Source organism: Choristoneura fumiferana, chromosome 14 (genome assembly GCF_025370935.1).
Source record: "Choristoneura fumiferana chromosome 14, NRCan_CFum_1, whole genome shotgun sequence".
Taxonomy (NCBI): domain Eukaryota; kingdom Metazoa; phylum Arthropoda; class Insecta; order Lepidoptera; family Tortricidae; genus Choristoneura; species Choristoneura fumiferana.
Window position 1 is genome coordinate 12,112,167 of NC_133485.1, and position 20,212 is coordinate 12,132,378.

Sequence of the window (20,212 nt, forward strand, 5' to 3'; positions counted from 1 at the left end):
TAAGGGCTTCAGATAGGATGGATGGTTAATCAAATAGTTTATAAGGTTACTATCAGAAAGACCTATTAAATGTTGGACGGCAGGATGACACGGCATTTTTGCGATAAAAAAGGGCCGTTTAATTTTATTCCAAAGTCTTTGCTAAAAGTACCACTATTTATTAATCACTATACGCTTACTTATACTTATGCGGAAATCGATTCGCTTGATCATCGTTTAGTAAACAATGGAGATAGTAACAACTTGCGAGGTCGAGCAAATGAAGGGTCTTTGTCGTCAGAATGAGTATATTGAGACAAATGTCATAAACGTGGATGACGTTTGCAGACGGGTATTCATTTTACTTTTAGTATTATATGATTTTATTAGCTTTATAATTATTAGTCTTTAATCTCAAATATAAGCTAAAAGCCACGAAAAAGATACAAACATGCATTCACAGGGAAAGGTAAAAAGTAAATTTTGCAAGATAGGCGCGTTAGTTCCTTTTTTGCCTCGTTCATTAAAACATTTGTCACAGTAGTGAAAACGGGCAAAGTTATCCATCAATTACAACAAGGACATCCTGAAAAAGCGGAGGTATTTGTTTCGCTGTGATCAAATATTGTCAACAGGGTGTCATTTTCCACCATTTCTACGCTAGTCTATGCTACTACACATTATACACATGTTTCAATCAAGAAATAACTTCAGATTTTTGACGAAGATTTTTCAAATAAGTAAAAAATAAATATTGAAATCAAGTAATATAAATGTATTCTTTTTGCTGATGACATTTCAATAATAATTCCATGTGACAGTATAAACACCTATAATGATGACATTAATAATCTGATAGAACAGGTAATAAGATGGCTAGAATCCAATAATTTAAAAGCTAACCTTGATAAGACTAAATATATGCAATTTTATAATCGGAAAGGAGGTGCTGACATTGTTGTGAAATATAATGATACAGTTATATCTGAGACGAATGAGCTCAAATTTCTAGGCATAATATTAGATAAGAATTTTTCTTGGAAACCCCAAATTGAAAAGAAATGTAGAGTGGTAAACAGTTTTGTATACCCAATTAGAAGGCTTGCAGCAGTCGTCAATAAAGACACGGCGCTACTAGCGTACCACGGTTATGTAATGTCAGTACTCAGATATGGACTTCTGCTGTGGGAAATTCCTATGACATTAATAGACTGTTCATCAGTCAAAAAAAATGTATAAGGGCCATCTGCAATAAGCCCCCTTAACATCGTGTAGACAACTATTTGATGACATGAAACTATTAACCCTACCATCGCTGTATATACTAGAGATGTGCAAATTCGTAAAATTAAATCCTAGCCTATTTACGCAACTCAAAAATATTGTCAATTCAATACTAGGTATCCCAAGAGACTAGTACTACCTAAAACTGTTTCGAAATTACGCTCAAGGAATTGTTACAATATGGCAGTAAGGATCTTTAACAATATTCCACGAGATATTGCTGACTTGAAATATAACCAATTTGTTAGCGCACTTTTTAAATGGTTACTCATAAAAAGATTCTATTGTATAAAGGATTTCCTATCCAAAAGAAATTGATCGAATTAAATAATATATCCATCCTAATGCATTAAGAGTGACATGTCTAAATAATAATAATAATAATGATAATAATAATAATGATAATGATAATAATAATAGCTTATTTTCAGATGATTATCCATAAAATTGTTAGTGTATGACCTTAAAATATGTTAGTAATAAATAAATGTGTCTGCTAATAATTCTTATCTCCATAAATTATTTAATTTTATAAGTTGCTTGGCCTACTTGGTTTCTTAGTTGTTAATTATTGCATGAAATTAAATTGCAACTTTTATATTCACATGCTGGTGATGCCGGCGAGAGTGCTGAACATTCTACTCATTTTTATGTGTACCAACCGAACATCTCTGTAACCGCTGTTCAAGTGAATAAATATTATTTCTATTTCTATTTCTATTTCTGTTTCTAAGTGAATTTTGGTGAAAAAAGTGATTAGACATCTAGTTAAAAGACACGAATTATAGATAAATAAGTTATTGATTTGATCCAGCGGGTGTTTATACAAGAATTTTGGTGAAATCGGTTTGTTTACACTTTTAATAAATTGGATAGGCATAACGTATAGGTCAATCGGTGTTTTCTATTAATTCTAATTTATTTACACCAACGTTTAGTGAAGATTCAATGCTTAAGGGCCACTTGTTGCAAAAATAACTCCAGTTTGAATCGTTAAATCTGTTTTTTATTCCATTTTCGAGTTTTACACAGAATTTTGACACTATTACACCACGCTTAAAGTACCTACATAGTCGTCTTTATTTTGGCGTAAAATTCTGCCCTCCTAAGCCAAAAGGCGCTATCTCAAAAAAAACACTTAAATTATTAATACTATTGTATAGCTTAAAACATTCTGCATCACATGGTGTAAACGACAGAAAAGCGATTTTTGAGATAGCGCCTTTTGGCTTAGGAGGGCAGAATCGACCTATTAAATTACATTCGTTTGAAATTTTAAAATACAAATACAAAACAATATTAAAGAAAGTTAAGTTATTATCTTAAAAGCGGACTTAAATGACCGATCTCATAATGCGTAGGACCAAGAACTTATTCATGAATTATAAAATGTCGGGGTTATAACCACTATCACTAATTATTTACCGACCGGGTCACTCTCTCACCGAAAACCCAACGCCTCCTACTAAATTAATACGCATGAGAGTCATTTATTTACACACAATACACAGTAAATAACAGATAAGTTATTACAAAAACAAAGAGAAATAGAACTATAAAACTAACATATTCTAAGCCTAAAAACCTATAAGTATTCACAGTAACACCACCCAAATCGCTATTATTGGGCAGGGCGCCCATAAGGCTGGCTGCGTTTCCTCGTTGTATTACTATGACACAGTCAAGGACAATACGTTATTTGACTATTTTGTATATGTTTTATAAATTAAAAATGCACAATGCCTGTTATCGAATAGAGAAACAACTTTTAAGCTACCTTTACAAATAACAAAGTAATAATGGTTTGAAATTCAAGATTAGACAGGGAAAGAAATACTGGCATGTGATGTCACACGCCAGTACCGCCATACTTGCTGCATAGAGAAAAGCGTTTGAGATCTTTCTGTCTCTTGACAGGTATACAGATTTTTCAAAAAATCACTATAAATCCAATTTTCAACCGATTTCAATTTTCTCTAATATTTTCAAAATAATATTAAGATATGGCAAATTAAGGAGTTGTCAAATACCGTTTTCAGTGACTTAGCTCTCATACAAACACGTAGTGCAAGCAATTCTTTCGTACAGCATCTGCCTACGTCTCAAACCGGCTAAACTAGTTAGGTACGAGTATGGAAGAGCAACAAGGACTTCCCTACAAATTTGTCAAATTATAATGGGCAAAATATGCAGATTATGCCTTAATGTTTTTGTTCGGCGTCTGTGGTCATGGTCTACTGACCACCATTGACAGAAGATTGACCAGATAGAGGCCAGTCTAGTCTTTATTGTGCATGTTAGTCGTAGACGGAGATATAGGTCACTGAACAATGTTAACCTATATCATTGGTTTTGAACCCTGCGGTAATTACTCCTAAAGAGGTAAAACTGTGTTTTGTAAGGGTAACGAAGTAAGTGATTAAAGCCAAATAATTATATAAGGTGCTAGAAAATTAGGTGCGAATATTTTCAGGGTATGTAATTATTAACCTAAGAATCAATTATACACATAAAATTTTCAAGTATTGTTTGGTAATATTTTTTTGTTTCATACAAAAATACCATTCCGTCCAAAAATAATCACCTTGCATTAACTTTAATTGTATTTTTTTTTTATTTAATTGAAACTAATTAACAACGATGCAAATAATCGATCCTCAAAATATCCGCATCTGATTTTCTAGCACACTGTATACCTAGTATGTGGGTGAGGTAGACTCCTGCGGGCTCGTGCTGAGGCACCGACTTCAAACTGATAGAATAATATTTCCATGGTTTTTTGTAGTCGGTTAAATTTTTTGTTATATAATTTTTCATGTAAGCTCATTAAACATGTCCTAAACTTTAAGCCTGTCGAAACATTAAGTAGAAGTGTTCTATTTTAATTTCGGATGGACTGTTGCTGATAGCCTTAGATGGCTTTTACAGCATACTAATAGAGAGAGGGCGAGCTGTCAGACGTGCTGCTCAGCAAGGTTCGAAGTGGGTAAAATCGATTTATAATATTTGTTTGCGATATTACTTACGTGTAGGTAATAAAGGTGATTGATAAATAATAAATGATTTGACAACTCTACCTTTGACTCTACTGTCGTTGAAGCCTATATTCCTTAATCATACGGGGAGTCGTCATACGGTTCCGGAAGGAAAAAGAAATCTCAAATTGTATAAACACAGCCCAAACAACATCAAACCCGCCTGCATCCACCGGTCTCCGGATCCGTAGGCCTTGAAGCAAGTGACCAACAAATTTAGGGTCGACCTGAACGCGAATGCGTAAGAAAACCCTGTATAGGTAGTGCCACTAGAGGTGAAGTGAATGATTACACACACAACTACAAAAATAACTGGTTACACAAAAGGAGAATGAATGAAATTAATGAGTAAATGTCAAAATCCTGCTGTCATTACATGCAGTGTCAAGTTGACAAGTGCGTGTGTCGTGTTCCCCAACTCTTTGGTAAGCCGCACCTTGCCCACCACTGTCTATAGCTACAGATTACATGACAAGTGACAGATACGGATGAAAGGGAAAGGGCACCCTTGGATTTTAACTGGGGCTTTCATGTCCATGAACTATAAACAATTACTTTCCTCACCCACGACCTTACGATAACTATAGTATTTTTCACCTATGATGAGTTCTGTGACGTTTCGAGTTTGTTGTTTGTTGTTTTAGAGATGTACCGTTTATCGAGTGAACTATCGACTTTTCTAAATCTACCGAACAACGGCTAAACTGATAATGCCTTTTCCAACCTCGACATTGGTGGAATCATCAATAGTATCGATGGAGCTATACTTCTAAGAATTGAATTGAATTGATTTTTCTAAGAGTTATTAGTGGTATTTTTGCAGAAGTTGCATTATATTTTAAAAAATAATATTTTTCCAGTTTTCCGCCCACCGGGCCACCGTCTTCTCGTTCTCGCTCGAAATAATCCCTCAAACGAATTAAAAACTCCCGACTCTGTGAGTTTAAAACAGTCTTTTTAGAACGTAAAAAAATAACAACTTACTTAACGAGAAACAGTAACAAAGTTCAACAACAATAATAACAGAAATGAACAATAACAAAATACAATGCAAAGAAAATGCAACGGAAACTCAACTCGTATACGAGGCAGACGCACTCGTACTGACAGTGATACTCACAATCACTGGCCACAAGAGGCACAAGATGGCTGCGGCCGCGTTCTAAATAGCCGCGTTTACAAAATCTTGCAAGTTTTGTTTAAAAAAAATATATATCTTATTGTTCATTGTTATTGAATAATGAACCGCGGCAATTGTCGATAATGTTGTGTCACGTCACTACTCTGTTCAGTTTCACACATAGGTAGCGTCATTTAAAAAAATATATATTTTTCTATCGTATTCGATGGAGTCTATTTAATGGACACTGATATTGCTATATATTTTTAAAAGTACAGTTTTTCATTTTTTTAATTATTTTGCTTCAAAATAGAAATTATTTTAAAAAAATATTTTGCGGACATAGTATGCGTAATTATCGAAAAATTTTCAAGTGTCAGAACTCATCATAGGTGAAAAATACAATAGTTCGTATATGACACTCCATAGAACCATGTCGAAGTCACCATTTGCTACACTTATAAAAAATCTTAATAAGGGAAGCAGAGACGATTTGCCACCTCCAGACTCCCTGTTAAAAGGTTCTACCTATGAATTTGTCAAGATCGTATATGCAACGAGTGTTTTTTTTTTAATAATTGAGAAGACACTGAGTTTATTTGACGTCAATAATACGGTAAACTACGGTGTAACATAAAATAAGAAATAAGCAAAAGTCGTTAACGACAGAGTTTGGGGGGTTTGCATTCAAAGGCATTGATATTATTATGTCCTCTGGTGTAACGAGTATGTATTGATGCAGCTTCTCCATACCTGTAAGAACACCTAAACCCAACTATCACCACCACCACACTACGCTGACGCGTTTCGAGCACAATCAGAGTTCTTCCTCAAAGCAACACAATCGTTCAACTCTGATACGCCGAAAAATAAATGTATCCTTCAAATTAGTCGGTTTGAAATAGTTTCTGATGCGGAAGCAACTTCATATGGGTCATTTGCAAATCAAACGAGCTCATTTAGGTTTTTGGAGACGTTTTGTAATTTTATGGACATAAATTATAGTTCAGGAAAACTATTCGTCTCAAACTTTGTGTCACAAAAAACAAACATCTTGCTCACATCACATACTTACACGATCACGCAAACACGGTAAGTACCTAATCTTGAAGAAAAATAAGGCAAGTTTTTGTAATTTTAAGCGCGATTTATCTTTCAACTATGTTATTTAGTGAAACATAACTAATTTAAAATAAACTACGGCTTTAATTATATCCTTGAGGTAGTAATGGGCGGTGGATATCATTTCCCAGAAGACGACCCGCTTCGTTTGCCTCCCTCTCATAATAATAATAATAAATAAATAAATAAAAAGTAAAGCCAAAATAGAATAAATTAAAACGACGATAAGTATAGCAAAGACCAGGCGCGGTCACAGGGGACATCAAATCAAATCAAATCAAATTGAAAAATCTTCTAAAAATTGTCAAAATAAAGAAAAAAACAATTTTTTGCCCCTAAACCGCGATGTATAATAATACACTAATAATTAGTGACCCCCTCCAAAATTTCAGCCTGCGACCGCGCCTGGCAAAGACTTTATTCACTAGCTGCGGGATGATGCCTCCAGAGCCATACGTAACTCACACTTTTGTCACTCTACATGTTGCCTAACGAATTTATTCACGCCACGCCACTGCAACAATATTAAAATTACGTTTACCCTTCCTTATTTTTCACTTATTTAATAACATAGATATTGTTATTGTTACTAGTCCCCATGATCAAACTTGGCTGTAGCACTATCGTGCGCAAGCGCATCCAAAAAACAAGGTCATTAACAGGACGTTGAACTTGACTGAGCTTGAAAGTCACGCACGGTCAAGTTGAGGAAAAACTTATTGATTTCTAGTCTGGATCAAACTGACATCATCATATCAGAACCTTTGAAAAACCAGCCAAGTGCGAATCGAACTCACACACAAAAGGTTCTGTGCCACCATATACTGTTAATTACCGGTATTTTTTGTTGTTGGACCAAAATAATACCTACACAAATAGAAAAGGTACTGTTAACTGCCGTTTATAAAATTTTTGCAGAAAATTTAAAATTGAAAACATACCTATCTTGTTCCGGAACTCTTAATTCTTATTTATTTTCTTATTTCTGTTTACAACAAAATGGTGTACAAAACAATTGTTGAGGTTGAGACCTTCTAGTAGGCATAATGCCTGTAACAGAAGACCCCGCTCTTCCGAAATATAGATGTAGTTTCATTTTGATGTTAAACAATACTAAAACTTAAGAATAAACTTCAAATTAACGTACATGAAAAATAGTACCTGGGCGACCGAGCTCTGCTCGGGCTAGAACTCTAAAAGCGTTTTCCCGGAGATAAGACCAAGCTAGACCGATTTGTCAATCCCCGAAGACCCCTACCAAATTTCATCGAAATCGTTGGAGCCGTTTCCGAGATTCTGATTATTTAAATAAATATAAGAATTGCTCGTTTAAAGATTAGATTTATGACCTCAACTACGAGTATACATGTATCTATAGATACATGTAGAGCAACTCAGCAACTCAGGGTGTTAAAATTTATAATTTTTTAATTTTTTATTTAATACCCTTGCGAAGCCGGGCGCCGGGCGGGCCGCTAGTATAAAAACAACAACAACAAACGAGTGGGAAAATTACAAAATTTGTCTAAGATACATTTTGTTTTTAATTGATGTTTATTTGACAGTGACGATTTTAAAATACTTATTTTGTTTATGTTTATGAACGGAAAGTTTTTGTTATGTATAAAAACCATATGAATTAAGTAAGTGGGTGCACCTTAGCCTAGCCGAACTAACGAATTACAGTCTGTAGGTACCATATTATTAGGAATGAACAAAATAGGAATATAGTCTCTTTATAGTGCACGCTTTAGGAAGTCATTTAATAAATTTCAATTCTTTAGTATACGATCCAAAATTAACTCTAATTAAAATATTGAAGATATATCGATATTAGTTCCATTTATTCATTTACTAGCTGTTGCCCGCGACTCCATTCGCCTATAATTCGTTTATCATATATATTATTCGGATTAAAATTATCATATGTCCTTCCCCGGGACTCAAACTATCTGTGTACCGAATTTCATCTAAATCAGTCCAGCTTTAAGACGTGAAGAGGTAGGTAACAAAGAAACAAACAGACTTACAAACTTTATATATTATGTGTTTGTTTGAGTCCCGGAGAAGGACATATGATCATTTTAATCCCGGAAAATTGCATTAGTTCCCATAGGATAGCTATAAACGAATTCTAGGCGGATGGAGTCGCGGGCATCAGCTAGTTAATGAATAAATGGAAATAATATCGATATTTCTTCGATATTTTAATAAGAGTTGAGTTTGGATCGTATATCTCACGATATTAACGCCATCTAGCGATATATTCCACCTGTCGAAAAACTGTTATTGGTGGCTCTAAGCACAACTCTAAGCTATCTGTGCCGAAACATAATTTTGAAGCTTTCTCGTCGTACGGTCGTACATATCTGAATTAACTAGTTTTCAAACGTTTGATTTAATTAATAATTATTTTTTATCAAAAAAGTAAAACCCACTCCAAAAAAATAAAAAACCGGGCAAATGCGAGTCGGACTTGCGCACCGAGGGCTCCGTACGCATTTATAGTGTATGTAAGTGAACGGGAATCGTGTCTTGAAGATATTTTTCGCTTTTTCCGAGTGATTTAATACATCCAGTGTATGCAGAGCCCTACTCTTAAGCAAAATGTACGCACTGTAGGGTCAGGTTATACGGGTCATTACATTTACAGACAGACATAAATCAAGATTTTCAGACTTTTCTAGTAGTAGGAATAATCGAGAAAAACTAACAAAAATAAACGCTCTTAAGAATGCAAAAAAAGGTCGATTTTGTGAGTTATTAAAATATGATTTTTGCGTTCGGCAGAATCTTTCTGACAAAAATATCTGTTGAAGCGTAAACGTATTGTTTTCCACTTTTATCATTAATATTTACTTTGAATGTGTTGTGGTTTTTCCTAAGAGCCTGGCCATTATTGCTTCTTGTGGTCAGATTTTTTAAATGTTTTATTTACTTTGAGATGACGGGCCAGCTGATGCTTAGAAGAATGTTTATGGCCTATTGCAGTGTCTTTATTATATGTTAACACTAAGGTTATTGTCTATGAGTCATGTTTGGACTTAGATAATACGACGTACGACACTACGACTGTTGGATGACTTAAAGAGTTGTGCCTTTTTGGTATCCTGCCGTGTCACCTAGTAACATAGTTTTAGTGCTAGTTCTAGTCTTAGTTTTAGGTGGTACTTTTTGGAGCCAAAATAAACTTTTCTTTCTTTCTTTCTAAAGTTAAAAAAAGTTTTTCTAGTTGTTAGGGTTCCGTACCCCAAAGGAGCAAAAGGAACACTCGTCTGTCTGCCCGTTTATCGCAGCCAATTTGCTCAAAACCAACTGGGCAGATTGAGTTGAAATTTAAACTGAGAGGCTACTTTTGGGGCGGGGGGGGGAGTAAGAAAATTCAAAAAAATACTAATGCAAGTTTAAACTCATGTCCTACGAAGATAAAAATAAGCACATAAGTTAGTACTCGTAGTTTTTATGTTAGTTAATAATTTAAAATTTTATAAAACGCCTTAATGGCAAAATTATTTCCTTACCTATAATTTGCATGTGATAAGATATTTAAGTTCGATTAATAAGCCCTTCTACATCTACACCTGAAACACAGGAATTTTCCTAGTTCAGGGTAATGTGTGTTATTTGTCCCTTTTAATAAGCGTGTTGCCCATAAGTTTGTTAAAATTGTATTTTATGAAAGATAAATAAAGATTATTATTATTAAATATGGGGGGGGCACTATTAAAGCAAAACAATAACAAAAGCTATATAAAAAAACATTGTCTGACTTCGATGTCATGTATTGAACAAGTTTTACTCACAAAAACAACACAGTAAAACAAAAAATATCTACTTACTCTATAATAACGTAGCATTTTGACTAGACACTTCTAATGCAATCAAAATACTTTGTTCAAAAGTCTTCTAATTGCTGTGACTTTCACATTACGTCATACGTAACATCGACCGCCCTTGGCCTCTATGTTAAGCAATAAAAGTCAAAGTGGGAGAAAGCCTGTCCCTGGCATTCACCCGAACCCATTTCCATAGATTACAGTCAATCTTGGACTAGTGGGCTACCGAAACGTGTTCATCTGTGTCTTTTTATCGAACAAAATCGAGGGACAAAGAGTGCTAAAGTCAAAGTTCTGGGTTTTTTAAATAAATTGGGAAATGCTGGTAAGTGCTAATTAAAGGGGAATAAATAAATAATCATGAGACAATCGACACCTAACCTAGTCCCAAACTAAGCAAAGCTTGTACTATGGGTACTAGGTATATACATTAGGTATTAAAAATCCAAGACCAACTTCCAAGTTTTACATAAGTTACGCCAATTTTAACTCCATACTATTTTGCGAAACCAATTTTTTTTAAGTGAGCAAACAGTATGTTCGAGTCACTCACCGCAATGTAAACATAACTTAGGACGCCCGAGCGCAAAAAACTGTACAAAAAGGTGTCGAAATGCTCATGGATATTTCGGGCATTTTTTACTTTAAATGACGCAACATAACTTTTTTCAGAATTAGGTCATTCTGGATTCGCCTTACTCAGAATCACGACTACTATTGATTTAAACGAAGAAAAAAGTGTCACTAATTTTTTTGTCAGTTTTGTGACTTTTTTTTCATAGTTTATTATGGGTCGTTACGAAATGGACACATAATTTTTTTATGGAAAATTGGGGACTTTTTTTTTCTTCGTCAAAATAAATAGTGCTCGTGATTCTGAGTTCGGAGAACCCAGGATTACCAAATTAAAAAAAAAAATAGTTTGGATCAATTAAAGTAAAAATGCCCTTTCGATTACCCACTTACTTATGAACATATAATAATTAATGGTACAGGTTTTTCCGCAACTTTAAGAACAGTTTAGTATCTACATACGTTAAACTGCGCAAAAATATAGAAATAATATAATAAAGACACTATCTATGTTTGATTGTTTGTTTTTGTATGAGTGAAATCTCTAGAGCTGATGAATCTATTTTAAGAATCATAAAACGCTGCAATATCCCAAATTATTTTTGGCTTATTATATCCCAGAAATGTCCAAAGTTCCCGCAAGAGGCATACAAACCGCATGACACGAACTTCGAGTTTCGTAGTAGCCCTGCTGTAGCAAGAGCGTAATACTACTAAGTATGCAGACGGTTAGATATACATTTAGGATATTAATATTAACAAAGTAAGCATATCATATAAGCAATAATATGTTTTATTATACAGAGCCAGAAACAAATTATCTAATGTACGTAGATAATGTATATTCAAACAAACAAATAAAATAGGTCTACATACCCATGGTTAAATTATGCGTATCGCTTTTAATTTATTTACTTATTATACATGAACACAACTACGTAACATTCTTCATGGAGTATAATTCACTTTGAATAGTTTCATTCTAGACTTATCTACATAGTTAGTAGGTATAAATTTAATCTTATACCTAACCGCTAGGAGCGTTTTAAATTACGCACAAATTTCGAGATTAAAATCCTACTTAATTGAACTTCTGGTTCGCTATTAATACTATGTGCCAAGTGCGTTTCGCTGAATTTATAACTTCATAGGACATCGACGATCTAACTAATGCCCAGGGCCCAGGGGGGCGAGGCACATTTTTTAGGTCGCATCCTCCGCGCTTGTTTTATCATACACTTACAGCTTACGAGGTTTTTTCAAAAATTAACACATTAGTCATCATTTTGTAAAGCAAACAATTTCTATGGGGGGGCAGTTGAGCTTCCCTGCCCTCCCCCCTCGATACGTCTATAGTCTATAATCTAATGATTAAAACTGATCTACTTGTTTCAGCCATTCCTATCATGGTGTCTGGCTGCCATCAGCCTGACGGGAGCAGCTGTCCTCGACCCGGCTCTGTACTTGTCTCCAAGTCCACCACTAACTGGTGATCCTGCTGCAATGAAGCAATGGTCCAGGTCTTTGGAAGCTGCAATACTGGCTCCGAAACAAGACGATGCCCCGATACTTCCAAATGAAGAAGGTACGGTTGCAGGTGTTGTTAAAATGTGTTGAGCTAGTTCCCGCCGTTGTAACTACTGCCTATTTTTTTTTGCAGTTTGAGCTAGTTATCGCTCATGCTTAAAATATCACATTTTTCAAAATACTACACTGTCATTACTCATTACCTATCTACCACATTTTTAGCTTACCAGATGGTCGTTGCACCACATCACAAAATTGACGATTACTCAAGGGAGTGTTTTTATACGTATGTGATATTTATTTTGGACATTTGGTATAATTAAAATGTATAGGTAAGTAGGTAATGTAGTTTTTTCAAAAATGTGGTATTTTAGGAACGTGGCACGCACAAAGATTACGTAGATGTATTGAAATGAAATAATTATTATTTTCCGTGTTGATATTTTAAGGATCTTGAACTGAGGATGACTGTACCTACTCACTAAGTGTATTATCGTGCTCGTTTATAGGCAAATGAAAATGATGCGTTGAAAATTGATTTAACACGTGGATACTCGACAGAAAATTATTCAAGCTCGTTCAATATACAAGTACTTGTCGCTCTACTACTTAAGTTACCTAGGCGGGTTTGTAGTTATTAAATGTATCTGGTAAAGTCTGTAAATATCTAGTTGAATCATAAGTAGCTAGCCATGATGAGAAGTTAATATTTGTATTTAACAGTATCTTAGTTATGGATTCTTGGAAACCACAACATTTATTTTTTTCCCTCAATCAGAGGCCGTCTCTATTGCCTAACGTTACTGACGATCGCGTTGGCAATCAAATGACAGATATCGCATACAAAAACTGTCATTTGATTGCGGTCGCGAGCGTCAGAAACGTTACACAGTACGGCCTAAGCTTGGAAAATATAAAGTAATAAAATAACTTTGCTTGCACCATTGCGGGATAAATCCTACTAATATTATAAATGCAAAAGTTTGCGAGTATGTGTGTATGTTTGTTACCTAATCCTTCACGTTAGAACGGCGTTACGGATTTGGACGAAAAATATAGTGGACATCTGGAATATCACATAGGTTATTTTTATCCTGATATTCCCACGGGATCATGGTAAAATCTAATAAAACCAAATCAAATGTTAGAACTAGAGACATGGGACCTACTTGTGCGGGTCTTAATATACACGATGTAATTTTTGATAATTCTTACAGAAATGTAGTAAATTTAACTGCCGGTTTTAATGGTTTAGGCGTGCGAAGCCACGGATAAAGTTTAGTAGATTTCATAAAGTCGGGTTTTGTTATCAAAACCGGCAAAGCACGTTTTTCATCCACCACCATATCTACAGAATAAATTAATTTATCAAAAATCTATGGTTTCTGAAACTTACTTACCATCGCGAACCGGGAGTGTTGTACCACTCACCACTGTTCATAATTTAAGACTAAGAATAAGAATGGTTTATTGGCTGATAAAATAGATACACATTCAGAAACACTGACTTAATATACACACCTACCAGGCAAAATGGTTAATTTAGCCGAGTTATCATATTGGAAGTAAACGTTGTCATTAATAAACCAGAATAGCAATATATGCCCGTGACAAGTGTCTCAACAATCCGCGTTCGCGACATAGGTAATTAATTAGGTACAGATCGAATGAATAATGTTTTTCCATCTAAAAATAATTTGTCGGATAAGTTCGTACCTATTTATCTTGCTTTCTATAGCTTTAGTAAACTTTAGTAAGCTAGTTGAAAAAACAAGATAAATACGAACTTTTGCGACAAAATACGATGGCAAAACATTATTCACGACATCTGTAAACCACAGTAAACACTACAACTTTATAGTAAGCATAGATACTCAATTCATCGAAAAATTCACTAAGCTGTTGCTATTAATTATGATTTTTTTTACCTTGCTTACGATAAAGTTGAGACAATAACAACCGGATTTGCTTAAGGGAATCCCCTGCCCGCGTAAACAAATCATTTAATTATCACAGAGGGCGGCGCGATGACGAATATTTACTCATCAAAGGCTTTTGCAATGCATAATTAAATAAATATACTTCCACCCGCAGAACATATTATATACAGTGTAGCTGCCTTAAATTTCTAGATCTACCATTTTATGTTTTTCGTTAGAAGATCACTTTATTTTAATATTTTTTTAATTAAATAAGTACCTACCTACGGAGCGTAGTTACATAATGTTTCGCGTGTCGTAGGCCAAGGGAAGAGAGATTTCATACTCGGCCTTATATAACATTATTAAATGATATACATACAACCTATACGTCGAACAAGTCTAAAAATAAATAGACGATTTGAATACATAAGTGCAACCCATAAGAATTGCAAGTGCTTTAAATAAATTTAAATAACTTCTAGAATCACTTTTCTGTCGTAGTTACCTATCATAATTTAATTCATTGTTGCTTTTGCAAAGTTATTAGAACCTGTATTAATAAGTACCTACTTACTCCATCTGATTTTTTTTTCATTCCTCATCTATCTATCCATTTCTGCCCTCCTTTGAGGGCCTCAAGTTTTCGGACCGTGTACATTTTAACACATGCCTAACCAAAAAACTATTGTGGTATTTTTTTAAATATTTAATTTTCCAATAGGTACAGCTGCGATCGTAGAGGAGTTAGGGATGCCAAAAGCACGAACATTCTGGCCGAGACCGTCTGCCAACTATGGAGTCAGGGGCATGGGGATCCACATACCTCTTACCTTCAGTCTGACAGGCTCTTACGGGACGAACACTGGCCTAAGCGCAGGAGTCATTGGCAGCAGCTATGCAAGCGTTGTAGACGATAACTTTAACTATGGGAAGTCAGGGCTAGCGGGAAGTAGCTACGGCTTGTACAGATCTGGACTTCCCGGGACCAGGGTGTATGGAGCCAGTAGTGGAGCCTCGTGGAGCGGCTGGGGCAATGGGAAGTGGGGACATTATGGGAAGGGTTAAGGAAAGTAAATGGTATTTACGAGAGCGTTTGTTTTATTTCATCCACTATCCTATTTTCCCAAAGAGACACAAAAAGATTTCAGTCAATGAAATTACAGATTCGCAAATAAATGATTGGTGGAATTATTCCAGCACTAAAAAGAAAAATGAACACTTTAAAGATTAATATTTAGTTAATGGATCCTTATATCGTTTTTTTTTTATTTACAGGCATCTATAATGTTTTTGAAAGTTCTATCCAACGATGGCCCATACCATCATCCCCACTTTATTTAAAAAAACATCTCACCACTTTTTCGGCGTGGTTAACTTATTTACTCATGCAGAATTTATAGTTTTCTAGCACTAGCGGTATCTAAGCCGCGGGCGGACGGACGGACAGACGGACAGACATGGCGAAACTATAAGGGATCTTTGTAGGACTACGAAACCCTTTTGATTTTGATGTTGACTGTACCTACTGACCAACATGGATTAAAACCGGTAGTTCCCTCTCATTGTGGTAACTTTCTAAAGGTAATCATTTGTCACTGACTATAGAAACTAGAATAAACGTCGGCTCCAATGCCGGCGCATTGCATCTAACACAATCACACCACATCACATCACAATGGTCCTGACAGCCACATGTCAACCAAGATGGCCGCTTCCTGTAACGAGCAGCTTATATTCCAACAATCACGCTGAAAAACATTCACTCTGCGATGTTGGCAGCAATCGTTATTCTGGCCTTGTTGCCGGTACTGACCACATGTATTGGCGATGGTAACATACATTTGTTGGAAGATGAGATAGAAGAAGCTTTGCGGTCCTGCTCGAATATTGGTGATGAGAGCAAGGAAAACAATCAACGATCGCGTAGGTCTGATGACGAGCAATACTCTGACAGGACTGCACGCATCGACAATGCTAAACAGGACTTAAACCAATACGGGCATGAGAGACGGAATACTACAGGATTAAAGGACCAAATGCACGTATTAAACGCGACGGACTATGACTATGGGGGTTATGGTTCAGGCAGTGGAGGGGAGAAGCTGGTGAAAGCTGTGCCCCGACCAGCTAATGGCGGAGAATACGGGAATATGACTGGAACTGGAAATGTGAATAGGACCAGACGGAGCGAACCCCTGTTGAACACACCGGACTCTGATCAAGTAAGTTAACCAAAACTGGCTCATTGGGTTAGCTGGATAAGTCATCATAATCCTACGTTCCCGAATGATTTCTATTAATGTATTTACAACAATAAATTTATTTTTACCACTTTGGAATACCTACCGGTATTGTATTTTAAAGGTCATTTGGTGAAATCGGTCTCTTTATAGTCCCTGATTCCGCGACCGACGACGTTCGAAATAGTTCGAATGTTTTGTTCGGGAATGTTTGAGGGTGGTTTCCAGTTTTCTAACGACAGAAAAGTTTGTTTCCTGTGAAAATGAAATAGCAAACTGACATAACTAAGCTTTATTTAAGTAGCTAAATCATATAGCCATGCTTTTTTCCTTGTTATAGTGTCTCAGCCAATGTGTGTTCGCCAATCTGCAAGTGGTAAGCTGTTCCCATAAAAAGACAAGTATTATTTTTTAATGAGCGTCGCTCACTGTTTTGTAGTAGGTAAGTAAACCCGGATTTTTAATCCCATGGAAAAAATGTAAACAAAGTTTCGTCATTGTCAAAGTGACATTTCAGGGGATCTCAAGGTACGGGGCAGCTAGAATATTATATAACGTTCTGTTGTTACCATGTTTTGCTTTATTTCCGATAAAAAGCCAACTACGGGAGACAACTTGAAAGTCGTCCTTTGACCGAGGAGTCCATCCTTTCGTACAACAATGAACGAAAAACAACGGAAAACGTAATAATGAACAATAACTTAATTACAATAAAACATAACAAAAATGTCAACAATAAAAAAAATATCAGAACAAGAGTCAATGGAAAATGATAACGAATTCAGTCTCGAATGTTAGTGCATTAAGTGACGTCTCGCGTCAAGCGGCCCAAAGCTTAAAAACCCTGGTGTAATGCCACGACAATAAATAAATTATGCATACGAAAACAGTCTTCTCTTTATAAATTAATATAATCAGTGTAAATGCTAAAATAAAGATTACCTACCGTCAATAAATTAAAATATTTTATCTTGATTATCTAATACAGTTTTTTAATGGGAAGTCAGTTTCTGACAAATTTGGAAACAATCTTGAATTCTGCAAATTATTTTTTGATAACGGCTACACCTTTGTTTACATTTTTTCCGTGGGATTAAAAATCCGGGCTGGGATATAAATGACACAAATAAAAAATGAAAATAAATGACACATGCGTTGTACAAATGTATACTGAATTGCAATATCTTTTGTTTATACTACGGCAGCAAGGTATACAACCAAGGTTTCGCACCAAACCGTGGTCCCTTATCAAGGTGTGCTCGAACAGAAAGCCCACCAAGACCAGAGTTTTCAATTCTAATCATTCGTTCTGAGTTTCGCGGTAGTCTTATATCAATTTTTTTATACTCGTAACTGTGGTTTCCAATTGAACAGGTGGACTCAAGAGGAATCCCCCGGGAGAGCGAGCTCTGGAACCGCATCCAGTCGTCGCTCAAGTCACAGCAGTCGCGGGTCGCTTTGCACGACCAGACTAGGGCGTGCTTTCAGGAGCTACAGTCAGGTATAGGCTATACCGTATAGCTGAATTGATTGGTAGAGTTCGGGTCTGTGACATACAGGTATTGATTTATTTAACTTAATAACTATTTAGTTCTTGGGTTTCGCGCTTAGGTTAAAACCATCAACCGGATCATCCGTATACTTAGGTAAGGTAAGAGATCAAATTAAAGTAGTTAATGATGTCTTTACACTCCGAAAATTCATAAAGTCTGAAAGCTTTGCTTTTAGCTTAGCAACACCCGGGTCGGCTCTACAAAATTTGAAAATCGAAGTTCGTATCGTATCGTCTCATAATATTAGCGTCAGTGGGACGGCAAGATACGAAGTTCTAATTTTGCACAGGCATAGGGCTTGCACCCGCCTTTTTTTATAGGGGAGTAGACGGCATAGAGATAAGTGAACTCGCTTAGGGAGTTCTCGGCATGCAGCGTTAGTCTGCTCGACTAGCGCGCGTTTCGACTCGCATGTTTCGAGCATGACTTTACTATCTATACCTGTAACGCCGGCATTAAATTATATAATTCTATTTTGGCTTGGCAATTAAAGTGTTAAGTGAAAGTTAGATAAAAGGGCGGGTTCGGCATGATAACATATATGTCACAACAGGTACCTACGCACCAGGTTACACAAAGTGTAGAAAGAATAATGAACAATATACTTACATATGTAATGGTCACTTGATATAATGCAATTGTCTCAGAATTTCCATCGTTACAGGATTGTTTTATAAAATAAACTTAACCTAAACCTAAATCAATCTGTAGATTACCTATCTATACGATCATAAAAGTTCGTATAATCAATAAATTCACCGAAAAGTACGTTATATCAAATGACCATTATGTATTTCGTCCATTTTTCTTTTTAAATTGTATCCATTTGGACACGTTCCAATCACACAGACGCAGTTGTTCTGCACGTGTGGCTGGCTGCCACCACCATTACCACTGGTAGCGGATGAGCCAAGTAAAAGATTGTTGGTCGTAATCGTAAAGCTCTTACTTATAAAGGCTCTTCAAACTTTAAGGTAGATAATAAACAGAGAATGTTCTACCGTTTATAATTGGGTAGGTATTCAACTGGTGCCAGTGTACTTCCATTTGAAATTTGTTATTCTTAAATAACATTTATTATTGCAGAAGCTGAAGACAACGGCTGTTTATATTCAAACAAACTGGAACGTTGTCTGATGCTACGGCTTTCCGATCGGAAGGCAAGCGACACAAAATTCAACAATCGACAGAACTAAGAACCATATCGACTAACAAGCTCGCAGTCACAATCACATTCAGCATTGCTTTCTATCGCCATATATTTTTTATAATACCGTTTGACAGATGGAATTGGCGTTCCGATTGCAGCCGTGCACGCATTAACTGAGCAAATAAACGTACCTACCTGACAGACAAAGAAACTGAATCGGGTACGAAGGTGGAACCTTTTCGCTGCAAATGTCATGTGACATTCCACACTCCAGTCCAAGAAATCATCGTAAAATTAATTGTAGAAAGGTTCTGTGCCTTCTTGAGTGTACCTAGGCATTAAACAATCAAAATAGGAAGTACGCGATGACAAGTTTTATTTCTTTTAAAAGCGTCTGCGTGTTTGGAAGCCTTTAAGGAATACCTATAAACGACGCGGCGACTGTATTAAGAAATTAGTATTGGAAGATAAGCAAGATGCAAGAGTATATGCTCTCACCTGAAGAACTGCCTCGGAACAAAATTTTTATCCTCAAAAAGAGACCAGAAAGTCTGGTCTTGGGTGTTTAATATGTATCTTATCTATATAATTATATTTATCCGTTGCTTAGTACCCATAACACAAGCTTTGCTAAGCTTACATTGGGACTAGGACTGTGTGAATTGTCCCGTGATATTTATTTAATGCATGTAACATACATAGTACATAGTTTAGGATAGCAGCAAATCAGAATACAATCTGAATGAGACTTTTGTTATTTCTTACAAGTTTCACAAGCACCGGATAACCTGGATAAGAGATGGTTGTGGGTGACTGTGGTACACCACTGGGTCATCCAGGCTCACATTACTCAGCTCATGAGGGAAAGTCT

At 35.8% G+C, this 20,212-nt stretch overlaps 2 protein-coding genes across 2 annotated transcripts; both read left to right on the plus strand.

The window, feature by feature from the left end:
• Positions 1-10,564: 10,564 nt before the first annotated feature.
• Positions 10,565-15,487, plus strand: LOC141435172 (uncharacterized). The gene is made up of 3 exons (XM_074097773.1): positions 10,565-10,701; positions 12,345-12,534; positions 15,120-15,487. Exons 1-3 carry the CDS (start codon positions 10,696-10,698, stop codon positions 15,461-15,463), a joined length of 540 nt encoding a protein of 179 aa, XP_073953874.1. The 5' UTR covers positions 10,565-10,695; the 3' UTR covers positions 15,464-15,487.
• A 678-nt stretch (positions 15,488-16,165) lies between these two features.
• LOC141435171 (uncharacterized) lies at positions 16,166-20,089 on the plus strand. Its single transcript, XM_074097772.1, has 4 exons — positions 16,166-16,620; positions 16,979-17,014; positions 18,013-18,139; positions 19,278-20,089. The coding sequence occupies exons 1-4, from the start codon at positions 16,168-16,170 to the stop codon at positions 19,385-19,387; spliced, it is 726 nt and encodes a 241-aa protein (XP_073953873.1). The 5' UTR covers positions 16,166-16,167; the 3' UTR covers positions 19,388-20,089.
• The last annotated feature ends 123 nt before the right edge of the window (positions 20,090-20,212 follow it).